The sequence below is a fragment of the Trematomus bernacchii genome, unplaced genomic scaffold, assembly GCF_902827165.1.
Source record: "Trematomus bernacchii unplaced genomic scaffold, fTreBer1.1, whole genome shotgun sequence".
Lineage (NCBI taxonomy): Eukaryota > Metazoa > Chordata > Actinopteri > Perciformes > Nototheniidae > Trematomus > Trematomus bernacchii.
The window spans coordinates 5,926,077-5,948,473 of NW_022988043.1; the positions used below are offsets into that span (position 1 = coordinate 5,926,077).

The 22,397-nt window shown below is 40.0% G+C and overlaps 1 protein-coding gene across 2 annotated transcripts in view; it reads left to right on the forward strand.

The window, feature by feature from the left end:
* Positions 1 to 7,925: 7,925 nt before the first annotated feature.
* Positions 7,926 to 22,397, forward strand: part of LOC117473045 (netrin receptor UNC5C-like) — a 175,250-nt gene continuing 160,778 nt past the window's right edge. For both annotated transcript variants that reach the window (XM_034118516.1, XM_034118517.1), the window contains exon 1: positions 7,926 to 8,310. In XM_034118516.1, coding sequence (XP_033974407.1) covers positions 8,193 to 8,310 — 118 coding nt within the window. In that variant the 5' untranslated portion in view covers positions 7,926 to 8,192. The remainder of the gene's footprint in view (positions 8,311 to 22,397) is intronic.

A 22,397-nucleotide genomic window follows, 5' to 3' on the forward strand; every position in this document is an offset into this window, starting at 1 on the left:
ATTCAGAGAGCTGATTGGCTGTAAGTATGTGTGCCGCGAAAAGTGTAGTTTTCACCCTGTAGTGAAGAGGAGACGAGAGAGAGCAGCGTATAGCGATTAAAATCAGTGAAACGGAAAGAAAATGAATGAAGTTGACCATCTTCTTCAGCTTTGGTAAGTTCATTTTATGTCATATCTTTTGTTGATCTTCTGTGTTTTGCCTATAGGCTATTGCTCTGCTGGATCGATTGATATTGTGACCTCGGTGATGAGTGTCTGTATTTTCCTTATATCCCCCCCCCCACCTCTCTCTCTATCGGAACCATGGATAGCCTACAGCTATTTGTTTACGTGTTTAAAAAAGCACCAGCAGCTTATATATACACATCTAAGTTGTTCGTGCCCCACCACTTTTGTACATATAAAAACGCCACTGATTATTACCAATACTTACTTAGCATTTTATTATCATTACACTGGTGAAACCGACTTATTGTGGCAGCAGAACGTGAACATGTAACTTAATGCCTGCATTTAAAGACAAAAAATAGCTCAGTCAATGCTTAAGGGACAAGGAAATGATTTGTTTAAATATTAGATATGACGTTATGTGTGGTTCTGTGACAATTAATCTTATTCATTACATTACATTTGTTAAAGATGTTTGTCTTTTACCCTTACGTGTGTGTTACAAATTAATGTGAATATGGCATAGGACAAATATTTAATTTGACTGTCTCGTGAAAAACGATTCCAAAATAACAGTAAAATAAAAAGACCCCAACTATACAATAATACACAATCCAACTGATAAGATACAGTAAGGGCTGTGAAATCCAGCACTTTTTATAAGGATAACAAAAAGATTATGACATGACGTTTGCATGTAAAAAAGTCTGTGACCAAGACATTTTACTTTACATATATATATATCTGTTTGTTTAAAGTTTCCAGGTGATGCAGACAGACCAGAGGATGCTGAACACGAGAGACAGACCTATATTCCTAGAAGCAGTGAACTTCAGCATGGAGTGAAAGGTACAAAGACCTCTTTCATACTGTACAAAGAATCGAGAATCGTTCTGGTTTACATAGATAAAGTAACAACTATAATACACTGATATACATTCCATTAAACATGACTAAATACTGACATCAGGGAAGTTGAGTGTTCCTTCCTTGTAAAAAGTTACATTTAGATTTTTACCAAGCAACATGATTTTTTTGTCAGCTTTCACATGTCACTGTATTTAAGGCAATTATTTATTTTACTTTGTGAAAATTACTACCATTTGTCTCTACATATTGTCTGTAAAAACGTGGTAAAAGTGGTTCTTGCAGTGAGACAACCAAACAGCATGACACTACAGTTGCACTAAGTTCTGATAACAGTTGAATATTATTTTAATAATAACATATATTTTAATGTTGATTAACTGCATACTGTTCATTCATAATCTGATTATCTTTGTAGTACAAAGTGATGAATTTAAAAAACACATTAAAATAAAAAAATATATTATTTCTACAGCCGCTTAATAAACAAACACACCTCTTTCATAAATAACACACTTGCTCTGCAATAATGTCAGAGGTTTTATGTTTCTTGTCATTTCTGTTAGGAAAGGACATACCTGACGGACACAACTGCCACACCGTTTTCTCCGAGGGGCAAGAAGAAAATGAAAAGCCGATATGAGATTAAAGACCAATACAGGACATTCACTAAGAAACTACACTTTTATTGTGAACACAAAGATCTGCACACTGAATAGTGTGTAGTCAAACAGGACCATCATTTGTTTGTGACAGCTGTGTCCAGTATGGGCTCACATATGCAGTTTGGTGGTTTTCTTCATCAGGCCTGGCCCTCCTCCCAGAGAAAGACCTCTCTACCTCAGTCTTCTCCGGCCAAACCCACAGACAGGACATCCGTCACGCTGAGGTTTCTCCCAAAGTCCCTGCAGCGCCCTGGACACCACGCTGTCTCAATTGATCCACACTGTGAATATGAGAGGGGAAAATGTGTGTAATAAATGCTTTAGACAAAAATAAATATGAAGTTAACTGTTAGGAGTGGCTCCGTTTTTTTTTTTAAATAAACAATAATATAACTTTTTTAACGTCTGAAAGTTTAATTTAAAAGAAGAAGACGCCCCAAAAATAAAGATTGGTATATCAATAAATGTAGTTGATTTTGTCTTTTTAATTGTTTAAAGTAGAATACAGTCTGGTTGCAGAGGAGGCACACAGGTAAGAGCACTAACTAGCTACCAACACATTAAGCTTGACTTGAATTTATTAAAAGTATAATTAAGTGACAGCAAAAAATCAATAACTAAAATCATGCAAAAATGTGAATCTTTGCTGGATCCTCTGTTGAATTTACCACATATTATATATTTTAGAAACCTGAAGGCATTTATAGATTTGTATGCAAGTATTATCCCAAAAACTCAATACCTTAGATTATTATTGAAAGTTTTGCTGAATAGTTTCATGTTCACTTACCTTAACACTAGAACCGCCAACGGGTCAATTTTACCCGCAGCTGTTTTTTGATTGTATGTAGGCCTAACTTTTTTTCAATAAAATATTAAAGTCTCCCAGTCCGTGACTTTTCCTGAAAGTGTGTTACAGTATGTAGCACCCTCTGTTGTTAAAAATTGTCAATATGAAGTCAGATTGAAAAAATCGCCAAATATATTGCCCTTTATACCTATATCCGCCAGCGGGTAATATGTACCTCGTATCAAATGCAGCGTAAACATGACGTGTTGCTATAGCAACGCCTTTTGTCCACTGCGATTCCTTATAGATAGATAGATAGATAGATTGAGAGAGAGATATATAGATAGATAGATAGATAGATATAGATAGATAGATTGATAGATATATAGATAGATAGAGAGAGAGAGATAGACAGATAGATAGATAGATAGATAGATAGATAGATAGATAGATAGATAGATAGAGAGAAAGATAGACAGATAGATAGATAGATAGACAGATAGATAGATAGATAGATAGATAGCCTAGATAGATCGATAGATAGTTATAGATAGATAGAGAGAGAGAGATAGAGAGATTTGTACCTAAACAAAACACAAGTCTAACACCAAGCGTTTAAATCAGCACTGGTAGCAATATATTATACTTCATGCTATCTGCACAAACTATATCAGATGAAAAGCTGAGAGTCCACAGATTCCATTGGTATAAGTTTCATCCCTGTGCGATCAAAACTCACTGTTCTACATGATAAATAAAACAACATTGTACCTTGAAAATCAATAGCGGGTAAATTTGACCCGTTGGCGGTTTTAGGTATACAGCGACCTCTGGTGGTTCTAGTGTTAAGCAATGTAAAACGTGCAGACCGGGAGCAACAGACGTAGGTTAGCCTTATTTGGATCAGGCTGGAGTACATCGGTTACTCCTATATTTACTTACTGTTAACCTGTTACACACCGCCCCCCCGGTACCGGGCGGATAAACGCGTCATTTGCAGGAAACAACGTCTAAGGAATCTTAATATTTAATAAACTATGAATGTTTTATATCCATGTAACGGGAAGAAACTCAGCTAACTGATCTTTTTTTTTAAAAAATCAAAAAAAAAAACACAATGCTAACACTCAGCCTCTGAATTAGCCTCGAGCGAAAAAATGTAACCTATCTCTGCACCTAAACTCACTCATAACTCCCTTATTACTTATCCTAGATGCATAGCCAACCCATCGATTAGCATCACCTGGAGACACAGAATCTGGGGGTGCCCACCTCAACACTCAGTGATAAACATTTGCGACGCTATAAACGAAAGCGTACATTATGACATGTGGAGCTAGGTAGCTAGAAACGCTAACATGGCTTACCTTGGTCAAAACTGGTCTTCAATGGCATTAAAACAGGTCTCCCTTGAAAAAGAGATCAATGATCTCAATGGGATACAACCTGGATAAATAAAGGTTTGAAATTAAATGAAATGAAAACGATAGAAAAACAATGCTGCAGTTAATCCATAGGTTAATTCAATGTGTCTGTGTCCTCTTTGAAATGATTTCTGATAATCCATAAGCAATAAAACTGCTTTTTCTTTTCCAAATGTCAGAGCGAGAGATCGGTCCACTCTGCTGCAAAATTACATGCGCGAAGCCTCCACCTCTTCTCTTCACAACGTGTGTGTGTGGGGGACTCCCCCTTCGATTATATTGGCTCTAACGGTCAGAAAGAAGTGTCAACCATCAAAATCGAACAAGGGGGGCCAGAGATATGGAAAAAAAAACATTTTCACCCAAATCACCTCAGAGGTGGGGTGGTTTTGGCTAAACCTTTCTAAAAAGGTCAAATGTCACTTGTTTTGCATCAATCTTGATACAGGGTACTTATTATATGTTGTACTTTGGATTCCTAAAGCTTTTAGTCTACTAACCCATCATCCAAGGGTAGTTTTCACTATCTGTAAAAAATAATTTTTGGACGGACACTATAATTTACAGTTTTTTACTATGTAAAATCTGAATTTTCTTTAAAATAAAAAACATCTATATTGATTCTGACACTTCTACATCCAACTCACAGATGTAACCTTGCTTTGATAAAATAAATTATTCATATAACCCTTTTAGAAGTTAAGTTGTAGTCATTTGTTTTGGGCATGTCATTTTCGAGCCTGAAACATGAAAAACAGGCTTGGTGCTTAACAGGTTAACTAACTAATGCTAACATACCTGTTGGCTAGAAGTACACAGCTTAATCAACCATATTTAACTGGCCATTGTCCTCTCAGCCTGAAATATCAATCACTTCAATAAATGGTAAAACAAAAAAGGAAAGGTTCTGGCTCAATTTTGGTTTAGTTAGCTTGTTAGCTTATTGCAGCTGTGCATGTTGTTAGCGGGTTGCTAGGCCACCTCACGAGCTGCGCCAGGTGATGTAAACAAGAACACCTCCATAGACCAGACCGTCTCAGTTTGTAGGCCGCTCGGTCCAGGGTCCAGCCTACGGCTGCAGTGCTGTTTCTCTATAAATCCATGCTGAATTGGACCGTTTCATTGTTCTTCTTTAATGGCGACTTCCAGAGTAGACGAGAATTATCGCCACTTACTGTATCACTGCAGCATTGTTCTTTGTTACTTCCGTTTCATTACAATGACTTATAGGTGAAACACATGCACATTTCCTACTGAGAATCTTTCAGTAAAATGTTTTCAGGAGTGTGTGTGTGTGAGGTTAATTTGCAGTTGTGTGTGTGAGGTGTTGAGTAGTGAATGTGAGAGTATTTTAGTGTGTGTGCAAGGCCAGATGTTTTCAGTAGTGTGTGTGAGGTGTTCAGTAGTGAATGTGAGAAGATTTAAATAGTGTGTGTGTGAGGTTCATTTTCAGTTGCGTGTGTGTGAGGTTAATTTTCAGTAGTATGTGTGTGAGGTTTAATTTTCAGTTGTGTGTGTGTGAGGTGTTCAGTAGTGAATGTGAGAGTATTTCAGTAGTGTGTGTGCAAGGCCAGATGTTTTCATTAGTGTGTGCGCGAGGTTAGTTTGAATATTGGCCTACACGGCCCCTCATATTATACCTTTTTATTGACATTAATAATAAGCTTGTGCATCAATAACATACACTAGCAACAGTAGACTAATTACATAAAAGCAGTAAAGTTAAATATGTTTCATATAATTCACTTTTCCCTTTTCAGCATTATCAAGGTGGGGATTCCTTCTAATCCCTTCCTCTGTTTCTCCTTCTCATTATCACTGCATCTTTGATGCTATGGAATAGAGGCACAGGAAACCAGCGTGGATATATATCCTACTTTCTACATACTGTATATCATCTTTATAATGATGATAAACATGAATAAAGTGATGTTGGATGGTCTTTGATGATCCTCACTTTCAAAGAAAAAGTAATATGACATAGCCCTCTGAGAGTTTAGTTAAAAGCAGAGCTGGTGGGCTGTGTGGCAGACACACACACACACACACACACACACATACACACACCCTGCAATTGGCTACTGTTTTAGTTCAAGTGTTATTCGGCATGCACCTTTCACTTGCACAATTTTTTTAAATAGCTATCTTGACTGAAACGTGAGGAGGAACCAGATTAACATTTAACACAACATCAGTGTACAGTATTTGTTTTGGACTTTTTTGGGGCCTTAAGTATAATGAAAAGTGGTTTGTCTAACTCGTGAAAAATCTTGTAATAATCTGCCTGCTACACTACTTACATATTGCATTTCAGTCATTGGCAGTACATAAAGTCTATATGTGTTGGACTACCACATTAAAACCCACACTGCCAGTGACTGTCGCTGGTGTAAGTGCTGATCCATATCCAAGCGTGCCATATGTTTCTTGTGTAACGTATTGCTTTCCCATTCTCAATAAAGTGGCAAAATAAAAAGGCTTTTACAGGTCCCTGTGGGCAGCAGCTACTTCCAGTGGCAGTCACTGAGCTGTGGGGCTGCTGTAGTGACAAATGGCACCAAGCACATATTTTACTATTGCCATTTACAATGCGCGATTCAGGCTGTGCTGCTCAAATTACTGTGCAGCAAGTGTGTGTGTGTGTGTGTGTGGGTGTGTGTGTGTGTGTGTGTGTGTGTGTGTGTGTGTGTGTGTGTGTGTGTGTGTGTGTGTGTGTGTGTGTGTGTGTGTGTGTGTGTGTGTGTGTGTGTGTGTGTGTGTGTGTGTGTGTGTGTGTGTGTGTGTGTGTGTGTGTGTGTGTGTGTTGTGTGTGTGTGTGTGTGTGTGTGTGTGTGTGTGTGTGTGTGTGTGTGTGTGTGTGTGTGTGTGTGTGTGTGTGGGTCCGGCGAGGGCCCACACAAATATGTAGGGAGTTTTTTATAATTGTATTTATCAGTCACTTAACTTTTCTTAAGTAGTCAAATATTTCAAGGTGACACTGTTGTAAAACAAATGTGGTAAATACTTATCTTGTAAGACAAATGGTGTATCATATCAGATTTAATTCCTCTATTTGCGAACATGACAATTGTACTTGTAAAGCCACTTGTGCTGTCATGAATGTGTGGAAATATGGCAACAGTAAAACAAACCTGCGGTCACCAGGATTAAAGAAGGTGGCTATATAGCATAATTACTTGGTTATGGTAGCAAATAATGACGTCTGCTTGTAAAATGAACAACATTTTATATTTGATGAGCCATTCACCTCTGATACATTTGAAAAGAAAAAAAGTTGAGGTGGGAAATAAATGTACATTAGAGTGCCCTCCATTTGACGGTCCATTTGATATAAAGATTCTGTCACCAAGACACACATTACAATAATCAATCAAAAGTGGTTTCATATTGTTTATAGAGTCCTTTACAGTCGTGTGTATTTTTACAGAAGTTTACTTATTAGAGCAGATACACTGCGTGGTAGAAATTAACTTTTGACGGTAGGCCTACATCATTTGCATGTCCTACGCACGTGGCCGTCAGGGGGCAGACATCAGTCGGTGAGCGCTCGTGGCCCCTGTATGTTCCACACCGGCAGTTATCAGAGGCGCGCACGGGCGTACACGAGCAAACATTAGACGGATACAAAACGTTTTTTTTTAGAATAGACAGACATGTAATTCACAAGCATAACTAAGTCATAGAAAAGGGAGATACAAACAATAACCTGAGAAAGTCAACATTTGAAATATCTTTGGAAAAGTCTAAAATAAAATATGATGTTATTCAAAGCCCTGAATATGAGTAGGAGAGAATCGACTAATCAAACAAGACAAATATTACTATTCAGACTTGTTATTCAGAGTATACAGAATGACTGTGGCTGTATTTGTATTTATCAATGTTATTAAAGTGTGAAGCATGAGTGAAGGAGAGAGAAAGAAACACAGAGCGTAGTGTGGTAGCCAGAGGGCGGTGGCATTTCTGTCTCTGCGTAAACGGAGAGAGTGGAGAAGGAGAGAGCGCACGGAGAGAGAAGCAGAGCTTAGTGGCGAGGCAGCAGTGCCGCTGAGTGAAGGGACCCCGTGGCTGTTTCCACCGCCGAGCTCTTCTCACAGCTTAACCTGCGCCTTTTCACACGGACTCCGACACCGGGACTAGAGGCTATACACTCACCCACCTTTTGGTTTTGGACTCGTTTGATTAATCAGCAGACCCTGAGGTGGAGGGGGGGTTCTCATCGCCCCCGCCGTGGACCGAGGAGTTGTGTGTGTTTATGTGTTTTACGCGTTGCTTGTAATGGGGAAAAGTGGACAGAGAAGTGGAATAGGACACGGGGGTTTCGGCTTGGTGAGGATGTGCGCCACGCCGGGGATCCTGCTCCTCCTGCTGCTTGCACACCGAGGAGTCGCCCAAGGTAAGGCTGCACAGCGCTTCTTCTTTTAAATAAAAAAAAATACTCTTAATTTGTTTCAGAGCGATGAAAGCGTTCCTTTATTGCCGAGATGCGGCTGTTTGGTAGTGGCAGCATGCCTGTAAGTAGGCGGGCGGGGGGGGGGGGGGGCAGAAGTAGCTCCTGCCAGAGACATTTAGGCTACTTTTATTTCTTTTTGTGGCGTATTTCCATTTAAATTGGGCCGATGAGGGGATGCTTTACCCAGCGTCTTAAGGTGTAAAACAGGTCCATCTGCGCATTTCCCTGCCTGCTTGTAGTGTGCGGTGCCAACTGAAATGCACAACTCGCATCCCACGTTTTCCTGTGAGAAACGACTAATAGGCTAAGTAATTTATCACGATTGAAACATAAGCTGCGTTAATTCGTAACGGCTGAGTGTGAAATTGTGGTCTTGATTTGCTCTTGAGAAACAGATAAATACGAATATGACTGCCAAAACTCCTGAAGTCCCCGTCAGTAATGAACATTGCAGTGATTATTCTCCAGCACTATAAATGGGTAAATGAACTCCGGGGTTGCAGTTAGATTAAGGTGGAAGCTGTGAAGGGCAGGACGCGAAGCCCATGATTAGCCGACTAATGTCTCATTGCAGAGCGCCTCGCGATGTAGAGGCGACGCAACACTGCTCCGATCGGAAAATTGATCAAAAGTCACAAACACTCACAGCCGCCCGAAGCATGAGGGCAATTATATCTCAGAAGACAACCCGGTGTCTGCAAACATCATGTAGTTGAAGATGAAATGCGTAAATATAATCAGCTCGTCAAAATTGGCTTATAAAGAAAGCGCCCCATAAATCAGTACATACAAGTCTAGGCTGATGAAAAGGATAAGGTGTTTATTAGCAGACTACTGTGTTGGCACCATAGTCCCCCGGTGATCATAGCAGGGTTATTAAAGTGATATTTCTGCAGATAGGCGTGCAGCCACACGCTGCTGGTGTGAGTGGAGGAGAAGGCAGGGCACGGGCGGACTGAGCCAGAAAAATAATCCTAACTTTGTAAAGTGTTTAATCATTTAAGAGATCTGTGAGATTCACAATTTTAAAAGGCTGCTTTTCGGAAATGCTGACAGAAAACTCCTCTATCACACTCTAGGTGACCTTCTCAGGCAGACCTTGTGGTTACCTTGTTAATGTTTTAGCAAACAAAAAAAACCAAGTTTCTTAATTCAACACATTTTTCTTGTGTCAAATCCTTATAACAGGAGCTTAGTAGGTTTCATCCCCTATTAAGATCTTTAAATATAATTGTGATACCCTACTAAAACTTGGTGTTTTAATCTTTTCCCTCAAATTATATAAACTCTCCACCTGAAAGCCTTCTCGAGATTGAGGTTGCCTAGTCCACACAGAGTGCAGTCAGTACATTGGTATCGACATTACTTGTTAGCCTAAGGTTTTTTTTTCTCCTGAATTTCGGCTGTAATTGGACATGATGTTGCTGCCACCTTTCTCTCGTTGCCCAGGGGAACAACATTCACCAACTCCCACCAATATTCATTATGACCGTTCTCTATTGCTTTACTGTTAAATCAATACGTTGCAATTTAGGGACACGATTTGAGTAGGCTTTCGCCCACATCTGATAAATTGCACCTTGCTACCAGCTTGCGACTCAATTTGACACTGGTATAAAAGTCAGATAATTGGAAACTCAAACTGTTGAGGCTTTTAAGGCAGATGAAACCTCAATCTTTGCACATTGTCCCTTATTCTGCTTCCACTTTTTCAAAAGTTTATATATCTTCTCTCGCTTTTAGCCTCTTATGTTCCTGTCTGTTATTTCTCTGTTCCTTATGACTTGACTCGTGTCTCTGAAGTCAGTTCTTTGTGTGTAAAGAGTCACTCTATTGGTTGTTCAATTGAATGGGACAAAACACACAAACACATTGACCTAACTGTGGGGGAGCTGGTTGCTTTGTGTACATAACTGATCCTCTCTGCATCAGTGATGGGTTTAATCCTCAGTACATCAGGTGGATATATTCAAACGGTTTCTGTGGGCATTTAGTCTTTAATTGAATATACAAATAAGTGTATTAACCAAATAATTATTCTGTTCTTCAACATTTCTGGTCATGCATCATTGAGTGTCTTGTGGTCAGTTGTTGCCTTGATTTAACTTCACTGTGGAATATGTGGTTTGGTATGGTTTACTAGTTTAATTTGTTTTTGAGGTTATGACTAATACTGTTCTAGAAAATGTTGTTTGTGGAAATGATGCTGTAACTGCTGTGGATTCAAATGATGAATGATGACAAACGCCAAATACTACATTTTTCAGATGTACACTTACAGTATCCCACACATGATAAATGATTCAATCCATGTCATTCTACTTGACATCCTGATCCCTCTTAAACTTTTAATTATTCATATTTTTTCTTAAGAATTTTTGATTCCAACCCTATTTGTGATATAGGCATCATTCTTCTAGATTTGCACCGCCAAATTAAATTACACTATGGTAAAATATCCTTTTGCACTCACACACACACACTTTTTTGCACACTTGTCATGTGGCCTTACAATGAGAGTAGAGTGTTCGTTGAGATCCTCTCATGCCAGTGAGAGTGCACGTGTACGCCTTGTAACTAAGCCCCACCCTGAAGCCTCTCTGCCTATTAAAAAGCCATTAGCTAAGCCCTCTCATATTTGATCTGGAGTGAATGGGTGTCAAGATCAGTCGGCAAAGTCTGAAAAGTCCCCTTGTTTATTATGATGACTAAGCTGTGGTGTAGCTAGATTTTAGCATTCAGCTGCTACTGTATACAGTCTTAGTCTAAAACATTTAGTGTGTTTCTGCATTATACAGAGCCTGCATCCGCAGTCATTTCAGAATCTACAGTTTAGTTGTTGGGTTCTGGTTACAGACGCTCATATTTCTCTGGCATGTTAAGGTTCAACTCGCGATCTCTTTTGAGAAACTACAACCATTTATACTATGAAACTTTGTTTAAATACGTATAGTCTTCAACTTAATAGTTAATTAAAAAATGTGGGTGAGTTTCTGTGTCCTGCACAGATGGGTGTAGGTGTATATGTGTGAATATGTAGGTGCAGAGGTGTATAGATGTACTGAAAGCGCTCACATGAGGGGTGTGTGAGTGTGTGTTTATGAACTTGGCAGCATAGGAATACTCTCAGGGAACTCCTGTGGTGTTTTTCTGTGTGTGGGTTTTTCTGTGCACACATGTGTGTTAGAATGTCTATACGTGGGAGATTGTGTGACTTTGTTCATGTGTGTGTCATCTTGGCATCATAGCGCTTCTCCAGCAGAGCTCACATGGTATGTAGTTGTTTGTGTGTTTGTGCGCGCAAACTCTTGGCATTATGATATTGCCAGATCTCCCATGCTGTCTCCCATTATGCTCTGATCCTGTCCCATGGTGCATTGCAGCCATCCAGGGTTCAGTGCTTGTAGGGGGACAGCTGGGAATTATTGGAACTAAATACACCAATTTCATTGGCTGTGCTGCCCAAGCCAGCCCAATGCTGTTTTTGTATCAGAGCAAGAGAGGGAGAGACAGAAAGAGTGAGAGGGGAAGGATGAATGGGTGAGGAAGGGAGAGATCTCTCTGGGTGGTTTGTACCAGCTTTGATCACTCCACTAGGACTTGACAAGCTGACTGACTGCCACACACACACATACTCGCACACAGAACACACACACAGCAAGATATTTCTCCGGTCAAACAATGGTGCATTCTGTCTGCATTCTCTGCGTGTGTATGTGAGCGTTATAGTGAGTGTGTGTGGGCTCGGACGGGCGTTCATGAGAGTGTGTGAAAGGAAGTCTTTGACGGTGTCTGGGGTTGTTTTCTATAGAAGACGTTCCTGCTGCTAGTAGCAGCCTAGTGATGGCAGATTTCCCTCACCTCTCTGCCTTCTTTATATTATTCTGTATCCTTACTTACTCATCCGTACATTTCATAGACTCTTATTTTAAGTGTGACCAGTGGTAAACCTTTCTCCACCCTCCCTTACTCTATATCTATCCTTTCAGTCTGTGTCCATGTTAGCTGCTGAATGGATTTTACTGACCTTTTTTTCCTCCTTGTATGTGGCCTTGAATATGCATCCATTCACTCAGTATTTTGTGTAGTACTGTCAAAGTGCTGGATTGTGTGTGTCCTCCTAAAGTTGTCTACATCTTATAGTTTAACTTAGAACACACAGAAATTGCAGCTTGGCCTATTTCAAGAATCAAGAGCCTGCATGTTGGTTGTTTGTGTAGCGCCAGGGAGTTTTTTTCAGGCAAAAAAACTCTGCTTTCCTCATCTCTGCTTTCTTTGAGGAAAGCAGAGATGAAATCCGGTTTAGAAGGTGCAAGTGTGGTTTTCAAGAGGCTGTGTCGACAAAGCGCGTCACTCTGCTTGCACCATTTACTGTCTCTCACACTCCGCAAGGGAAAACCCAGGATGGAACATGAGAATGCATTGTCTGTGTGTGTGTGTTTACTAGAGATGGGCTGAGCTAAAGAAAAAAGGAAATTGAGAAAAGAGAAGCTAAATGTTCTGAAGCTGATTCCCAGCGTCTGATGCTGTAAGGCCTTATTGCTTCTAGAGTTTCATGTAAAGATCTGGAATTATGAATTTTTCATGGCCTGTGAAACCTAAGGCCTCATCTGGGGCTCTCATTTCCAGCCTTTTTGTTCTAGTTAGTAAGTGTGTGTGTGTGTTCCCAATCAAGGCCTACAATATAGTTCCCACTGGTCCCATGCGGTCCAGTGCTGTAAAAAGAAAAAACAACTTTTAAATCATAGATTAGGTGTAAGATGTCAACTTCATTATCTTTTATTTTATAATATGAAACCAGTCTGATTAAAAGCACTTTCAGACACAGAGGAATATTGTATAAACTAAGCTACTAGATCATCTTTTTGGAAAGCATGATTATTATCATAAAACACCTCACACGTTCATTATTTGCCTTTTGGTTCATCTAAAGCTAAATCATAGACGAGTTTGCTTGATGTAATTTTTTTCAGCCCTCTGCAAGAATAAACTAGTTGTCTTTCTTTCCAATTGCGCTAAGTAAACTGAAGCCACTGAATGCAAGGCCACACATTTTGGTACTGTTGTCCATCGTCTCAGTTCCTCTTTGCTGTCATTTGTCCCAATTTCGATCACTCTCTCTGTCCTGCTTTCTCTCCTTCCCATCTGCTACCACTTTTAGCTACCCTCTTTTATTCTCTTGTTCTGCTACTGTCTCTCGCCACTCTGTCCCTTTCTCTAGTTAGATTTACACTGTTTAATTAGAGTGTGGCCCAAACAGTGGACATATTGTTGTACATCTGAACAGAGGCCCAAACCCAGCGGGACGTAATGTGTTTGTGTGTATGTGTGTGCGTGTTTGTTCACGGAAATAGGGTGGAAACTCATCAGTCAGCCGGGGAGAGAGAGAGGCTTTTCCCGTGCACAGACTTATACAGGCCAAGCACAGACAGATGGATAGAAAAATAGAACGGAAGAATGAAGGAGATAGGTAGAGGAACGGAGCCTGCCGTCATGCTAGCTGCTCTGCATTGAAATCTCACCTTGTATCATGTTTCTAAGGCTTGCCTCTATTCACAGCCAGCTTAGGCTTTTCATGGCCTATATTTTCTTTTTATTTGATACCGTAAAACCTCCAGTAAATAGCCCAGGCTGGTTTACTTGCCTCCAAACACAATGTGCAGCATACTGCACGTATTGAAGACAAGTGATTACCAGACACCCTTTTTTTCCTTCTGTACGTGAAGGAACAAACTTCTGCCTCTTCAGCTTAATCCCCCTCGTCTCATCCCATGTCTGTTTCTGACACTTTGTTTGGATTCATGCCAAACAACCAATCTGCTGCGTCTCCAGATCTTTGCTCATGGCGTTCTTATTAAAGACATGCTTTAAATTAAGTGGTTTAAAAATATAATTTGAAAGTGTTATCACAGATTTCTGCAGTGCTCAACCTTTATAAGCTGCGACATTGCAAAAGGGTTGCTACCTAAACACACACCTTCAAAGAGAACGTATTTCTAAAAACACACACTCCCATTTATGAGAACAATTCCTGGAGTGTAGACACACGACCAGCAGATGGGTGCTGGGTGCCTTGGCTGAGGGGTGTGTGTGTGTGTGTGTGTGTGTGTGTGTGTGTGTGTGTCGGAGCAAGCGAGTCTTATTTGTGTCAGCATGAATATGTAATTAATCTGCCATTGAGAAAAGACGACGTGCCGCAGCAGGGGGTCCACAAGGCTGACACCCCGGGTCCTTTTTGTTTCCACTCAAAGCTTGTTGTGGGTATTGTCCTGTATTGAGAACATGAGGAAGAAAACAAAAGGAGGGACAAGGTTAAGAGCATAAATACAAGAAGAGAGAAATAAAGTGGAAGAAGAAACCTAAAGGGGAAGGTGTTTTTTATGGTGGAGAATTTGACATTCACGCTCCTTTTTGATAGGAAACAAAGCTGCGCTGTAAAAGCCCATTCAACTCCTGGTTGAGAGCGGATTGGGGAGAGGAGGAGGAAGCGAGCAAGCCAGCGGGCTGAGAGGCGTAGGAAAGCCGCCTGAAGGATTAGTCTTTCTCTTCTTCATATCTTTCACCATTACATTTTTTCTCTTCCTTTGTAACTCTTTTTTCCTCTCCTGCTCTCCTTTCCACATCACCCCATTTTGGCCACTTTTCCTCCCTTTCTTCCTTGGTCCCTGAATCCAACGCCTCCCTCCCTCACCCCCGACAGTAGCTCTTTTCTTTTCCTACTCTTTCTCTCTCTATTTGTGCCAAAACTGTCGGGTAATCTAGTGGTCCATCTAAAGGAATATGCAAAAACCTGAAACCATAATTACTATAATCACCACTGTAACTTTTTACCTCCTTGGCTTACGACTGCACTTTGCACACATGTATGTGCACACACACACACACACACGCACACACACACGCACACGCACACGCACAAACACACACTCAGCTTCACATAAGAGGTATTCCTGTTTTGAAAGAGTACATTGTAATTCTGTAGGATGCCGTGAAAAAGGGATTTAGCATGTGTTGTAAAATGTTTTTTTTGTGCCTGTTCTAGACATGACGTAATTTACTGTACTGTAACTGTGTAGGCTTAGGCAAACAAGACACACACACACACATACAGGCACAAAGACACAAATCCGACATAAACGCTGTAACATTCAATTTCAGTTTATTGCGTATGATTGGTACAGAGGCACTAACACACTGTGCACTATAGACCTAGATGTGGTACAACAGGTCCATTCACTCATTTCGGCTCTGCACTGGCTGTAATAAGGAACCCGGCATATTTTACTCCGCGGGTGACAAGATTACGTGTAAGCAGTTTGCTTTGATTCATTTGAGCACCCCATTCTAAGTGGCTAATGAATATGGGTAGTACTTTGCTGAGAAGGCATGTTCGTGTGTCTGTTGTGTGTAGTGTTTGGATGAAATATCACATTGTTATTTTACAGAATTATCCAAGCACACAGCGATTTCTTTTTCTCTCCCCCTCCCCCTGAGGAGCACAGGTAGGAAGGCACTGTATTGGGACAGAGGATCGAGAATAATGACTCCAATGTCAAGATTATGCTTCCTTCAAATCTTTTGTTCACTGGGGGAAAAAGTGATTGTACGGGGGTGAAAGAGGGAGGAATCAGAAGAGGCAAAGTGGACTTGTGGGAGGGAGAAAGATATAGTGACTTGGATATGAGCTATTGCAGGAGGGAGAAAGATAACTGAGGTGTTAATAATTTATTGCAAAGAGGTAAGAGATTGGAAGGAAAAAAACTATGAAAAAAGAACGGCAGAATGATTTCACTCCACTTGAATTTACAGTCAAGAGGCTTTGGTGTTTTTATCACCCTATTTGGGCCTCTAGAGGTCAGAGGCTAAGTGATTCAAGCTTGATCTAATTAAGTAGATTGTGTTTAGACGTTTTTAGTGTTGATTGGTCACATAATAACAATACAAGACAACCATCTCAACTCTGAAAATCACAGAGGATCCTCACTGAAACCTCACTGGTAGCTGTGCAGTGAGCTGGAGATGTGCACCGCTGATTTCTGTTGTTGTTGTTGTGTGTGTTTTAAGACATTCAAAGGCCTTATACAAAGGGACAATCCAGCTGCCGTTCACACTGCCCACGGCTAAGTGTTGAAACACAAATGTTAACTCTGTAAAGTCTTGGTTTACTTTGCTTTATGAGTCAGGGTTTCTACCTGAATAAAAACAGTTAGTGGCTTGATATTAAAACAGAAAAGTTAGCCTTGGTCTGTGAGTCAGTGGGCTAACAAGTCTGAAGACACTTTTATCTATACTGAGTGAAAGCTTCCAGTTGTATACAGCTTCTTTTTTTGTCTGCTGGATGCCGTTGTCCTTCGGTTGGTCCACGTCTTTTTGTATCAAGAGATAAAGTGAATGTATTCATCATTGTTGCCCATATCCGACTGCATACAACATATTGTTTTTTACTTGGTGCAAACTTCATACCTTGTGTTTTATTGCATGCTTTTGATTGTCTTGGTTTGGTGTTCACAGTTTGCTATGTGGGTTGTCTTATTGGGGAATAGCTTTAATATTAAGTGAAACAGGAATGCAATATGAATGCAATATGTGTATGCAAAATAAATAAAAATACAGGTCACTTTAATATGTGTGTCATATCATAAGGGAAATGCACACAGATTTTGAAAGAACATATTTTTCAGTGTGCAAAAAACTGAACAACTAGATAATCCTTATTCATGAAAACATGCAATATATAGATTGCAATAGAACATTTTGTACTTTGATTGAATTAGAAAAATAAATGTACAGAGTTCAATTTATTTTTTATTGATACTGTAAATATAAATTGGTTATGGCAATAATAGCCTTTTGTCGATAGCTTTAAACAGTTAACTGTTGCCACCTACTTTAATAAGCACTAGGTCAGCTGCTGGTGCAATAATCAGATATTACTTTTGGGAAAGTCTGTTCCAAAGAGGCTTAAATTAAATGGGGTGACTATGGGGTCAATGGATTAAAGCTTTAAAGTTGTTTTGAATGATTGAGAGATTTAAGATCTACTCTCTTACCGTGTCTCACAACCTCAGAGTGAAAGTCAGATTTTATTATTTTATTATAGGTGTTTGACTTTGTGACTCAGCAGTGCCGCTATAGCAGTGCAGACCTACTGACTTGTTTTGTGTAGTTGTTTAGTATGTTTCAGATCTGCTTTGTTTTCATTGATTCTCTCCCACACGGAGTGTGTGTGTGTGTGTGTGTGTGTGTGTGTGTGTGTGTGTGTGTGTGTGTGTGTGTGTGTGTGTGTGTGTGTGTGTGTGTGTGTGTGTGTGTGTGTGTGTGTGTGTGTGTGTGTGTGTGTGTGTGTGTGTGTGTGTGTGTGTGTGTGTGTGTGTGTGTGTGTGTGTGTGTGTGTGTGTGTGTGTGTGTGTGTGTGTGTGTGTGTGTGTGTGTGTGTGTGTGTGTGTGTGTGTGTGTTCTAACTTGTGATCTAAGCCCTCTGGCTCTCTGTGTTGTTTTGTCTTACAACCTTTATTGATGTTTATTGAAAATAAACCTTTGGTCCAGCTTAAAAAAACTCACTCACTCTTTATTTCTCCCTTTGCTTGAGGTATTTTATATTTCACCACCCAAAAGATTGTTGTAATGCTCAAGGCAGATACAGTATAGTAGTCAAATAAATCCCTTATTTATATTATTGCACATCCTTAAAATAATCAACACTTGTTTTAATCAACGATGCAACACATCTGACACGTTGTTCATGAAATGTTGAGGGAGCGCAGAGATTGGGGCGCCCTGCTGTGATAGCTGATGCAATCTAGATGTAATTGAACATGGAAGTTAGAGGCACATTCATGGTAGATATCAGAGGAGTTTTAATGATCGCCTTGCATGAAAAAGTGAAACAAAAGACGAGCTAAATTGGACACCACACATGTAAGAAACAGACAATGTCCTCTTTTCAAATGCTATCTGTATGTTTATAATTATGTATTATTTAACCTCTTACGGACGACGGTCCCCCCATTGGACCCCTCCCACCGTTTTTTTTTCGAGACAATGTCTCAGGGCTTCTTAACATTTATGAAACTATTAATGTGTAGCACCAGATTAACGGGAAGAATCTCAGCTAACTGAAGATATGAACCATTTTTACCAAAACAAAACACAAGTCTCATAAGAAGCGTCTAAATGACCCCTGAAAAAATGCAAACTGATTTTGGCACACAATTCAAGATAAAGATACCCTTATTACTTATCATAGCTGCACATACAATATATCCGATTAAAGCTGAGACTCCACAGATTATTTAGGTATAGTATCTATCATCACTGAGCGATCCGAACTTGCGACAGGGGAAGCAAACACAGACATCACCACACGTACCTTTACGGAGCTTTTACGGCAGATCGTCTCACCGTAGCTGTCAATTAGATCAAAAGACGTGTTCAATGTCATTAAAACGAAAAACAAAATGCTACAACTGTTGATCCATAGGTTAATAATGTACCTGTGCCTTTGAAAAAATTATTTATAATCCATAATTCCATTTTTATGTAAAAATCGGAGCGGAAAAGTTAGCTGCTAATGGTAGCCACCAGAGTGTATGCAGCTTCCGGTTTTGGTCACGCGTCACTCTCACTCCTTATTTGTTAACATTTTGGTGTGTATATAACTTTCCCTCGATTCCATTGGCTCTAGCGGTTATAAAGAGATTTCATTCATCAAAATCGACCAAGGGGGGCCAGAGATAGGTCAAATCCACCCAAATGACCCCAGAAGTGGTTTTTTTTGGCTAAATCTCTCAAAAAAGGTCAAATTTCACTTGTTTTGCATCAATCTTGATACAGGGTACTTATTATATGTTGTACTTTGGATTCCTAAAGCTTTTAGTCTACTAACCCATCATCCAAGGGTAGTTTTCACTATAAGTACAAAATAATGTTTGGACGGACACTATAATTTACAGTTTTTTACTATGTAAAATCTGAATTTTCTTTAAAATAAAAAACATCTATATTGATTCTGACTTCTCTACATCCAACTCACAGGTTTATCATTACTTTGAGAACAAAGATTATTAATTTAACCCTTTTAGAAGGGAAGCTATGGTCATTTGTTCTGGGAATGTCATTTTCGAGCCTGAGACCTGAAAAACAGGCTCAGGGCTTAAGAGGTTAACAAGGAGTAACACGGCGACATGAGTAAAGAGATGCAACAACGGGTACAATTTACTGGTGTTTCTAAATGTTTTCCCAAAGAATTTACAGTGCTACTTTGATGTTGTAAACAACTTAGTCAGTAATGAGAAACACTGTTTTATTCTGTCTGCAGCAGCACTGCTTTTAATCAGGAGAGTGCGGACATATTGTTTTCCCAGCAACATTTAGCTCTAATGACTGCATTTTATTTTATCTGGGGTCTGTTCCAATAGCAGAAACGTCCTTTCTTGTGCTTGTTAAACTAAGTTGTACATCTTAGTAAAAAAAGTTGCTAATGACCTGTGCTATTTAGAGCCTCTTTGTGCTGGTTTGGATAGTGTTATCGGGTCGCTTTCCCTAAGGAGGGGAATGAACGCCCACAGTAGATGATTAGATGCAAATTAAAAGTATTATAGTATAAGTAAGTGAACATATTTTTCATTAAAATATAATTAACTTTATTTCTTGGCGGTATTGATTTTATAAATAAAACATTTACTACTACTTAAAGTCCTTCCTTTTCAGACTGAAAAATGTTCTGTTTTGTATTTGAATATATCTGGGCTTGATGAACTGTTTCTTGTTTGTGGGTGTGAGCTCTCACTGTGGCTTTTCCATTCTCAGCTCGAAGCGAAAGCACATGTTAGCTGTCTTTTAACAGAAATAATACAAAATATCTCTGGCTAAAAGACCCAGCACTGTTAGGAATGTTAATTTAACACAACCAGCAGAGGCCACAATTTAATTAAGTGTATCAAAAGATCACTATGGATCACAGGTTTTTCCTATTTGAGGCGGCAAGCTATCCCATTTAAGAGGGTTTAGACTCAACCGTTCACCTCCGACAGATATTCTTGCGTTTGCGTGTTCCTTTCTATTCTCTAATGTTACCATAATTATCATCATCATCGTTCTTTCCTGAGGCACAGCTGGTGTAGTGGTTCAGCACCGCTTTTCAGCACAAACTGGCTCACTGTCCAATGACATGTGGCTCAATCTGCCCGCCAATACCAGTGTGGGACAACACACACACACACACACACACCACACACACACACACACACACACACACACACACACACACACACACACACACACACACACACCACACACACACACACACATACACACACACACACACACACACACACACACACACACACACACAGTATACTAAGGAACAAGTTATCCGCCTTGTTGCCTGTTGAACACTAGCATACAAGGGGGTTTCCAGACAGGGCAGCCAAAACCCACACACTTATACAAAACTGCACACACACATAGACACACACAGAAACACACAGACACACAGAAAGACAATGGCACTGAATGGTTAGTTTGGCAGTTAAAGTAGAAGTGTGGACAGACACGGTGTCTCCATATGCAGTAGCTGTTGTTTTCTTGGCAGTTGTGATATTTTCTGTCACTCTCTTGGACCATGGCTTATATTTTGGCAGTTGGAAGTCCCGCGGCGAAAGGGCAGGAGAAGCCACCTGTACTGCTTTAGAGATTCATTGTACTCAAAGTTTATGCCAAATTATATTATAGCAAATTTGCTCAAACTCTCATTTCCATTTTTGAGTATCAAGGTTGCCTTTGAATAAGTTGTATATAATCAATTTAATATTGATTTTGTAACATTAAACTCAACACATGTTTGCATTTTATTTTTCACAATATGGTGATATAAGTTAGATGTTGTCCCTTAGCTTATAGTGAGTTTCCTGATCTTAAGTGATTTAGGCGCCGTTTACACGAGGAGAAAACTGCTTGTATCTGCATAGTTTCACGTGCGTATAGCCCTATTATTTACACGAGGCCGATAGAAACTGACCCCACAAACAATAACGGGTCCCAAGGTGGATAGATTTGCAAACGAAACGCTCTGGGGGGTCAACCGAGTCCGTGTAATCACCTCTATACGAATATTTCCTGGAAAAATAGGATAGCCCCGCCTCTCCCCACCTCTCCTGCTCACTGCTGTACTAGCAACTATCAAAAATAGCTGTGTTAATTAAACGCACAAGGGGTTCTTGAATGAAATAATATTATAAAAGGCAAACCAGAATTGTTAACGCCCAATATACTCCTTAAACAAAATAAACAGAGTCAGATTTCATGCATTGATCCATTATATTGACAAAGGTGCATCTCACCCGGTGTTTGTAGAGAATATCTCTCTTTCTGAGCCGTCCTCTCGATGCAATATCCACAGAGACGTGCTTCTTGGTTTCTTTCAGTTAACTTCCCCGTTGCATTTATCCATATGCTGAGGAAATGACTATATCCCGCTGAATACCAGCAATCGCCACACACACTGACTTCCTCCTGTCAGTAGCTACTGCTAGTGCTACTGCTACTGACCATGCTACAGATATTAGTGCAAAAATATACAGCTCCTCTACCACAACCATCAGCAACAACAGATTCGGTTTCTTTCAGTTTCAGTTTCAGGGCTTAAACAGAAGGGTAGCCATGGCAACATTGTTGGGGCTGCTCCAGGCTGCTCTTCTTCGCGGCTTTTGGTGTATTTTGGCGGAAGTTACAGCGCCACTTACAGTCCCAGCATATGTACTACAGCGTTTCCAGCGGCCTCGTTTAAACAGACACGTTAAATGAAACAAATGCATGTGAACGGAAGACTTTTTTGAATACGCATACTGTGCATAAACGCAAACGGTCCCGTGTGAGCGGGGCCTTAGTATTCCACTTGTACAAAGATGGGGGACTTGGAAGAGACTTGTTTTTAAAAGATAGAAAATAATAACCTTGATGACATCACCAGGCCTTTTTGAAACTTAGGAAAACTCCACCTTGAAGATCAAATAATGTATTAACTGTAAAAG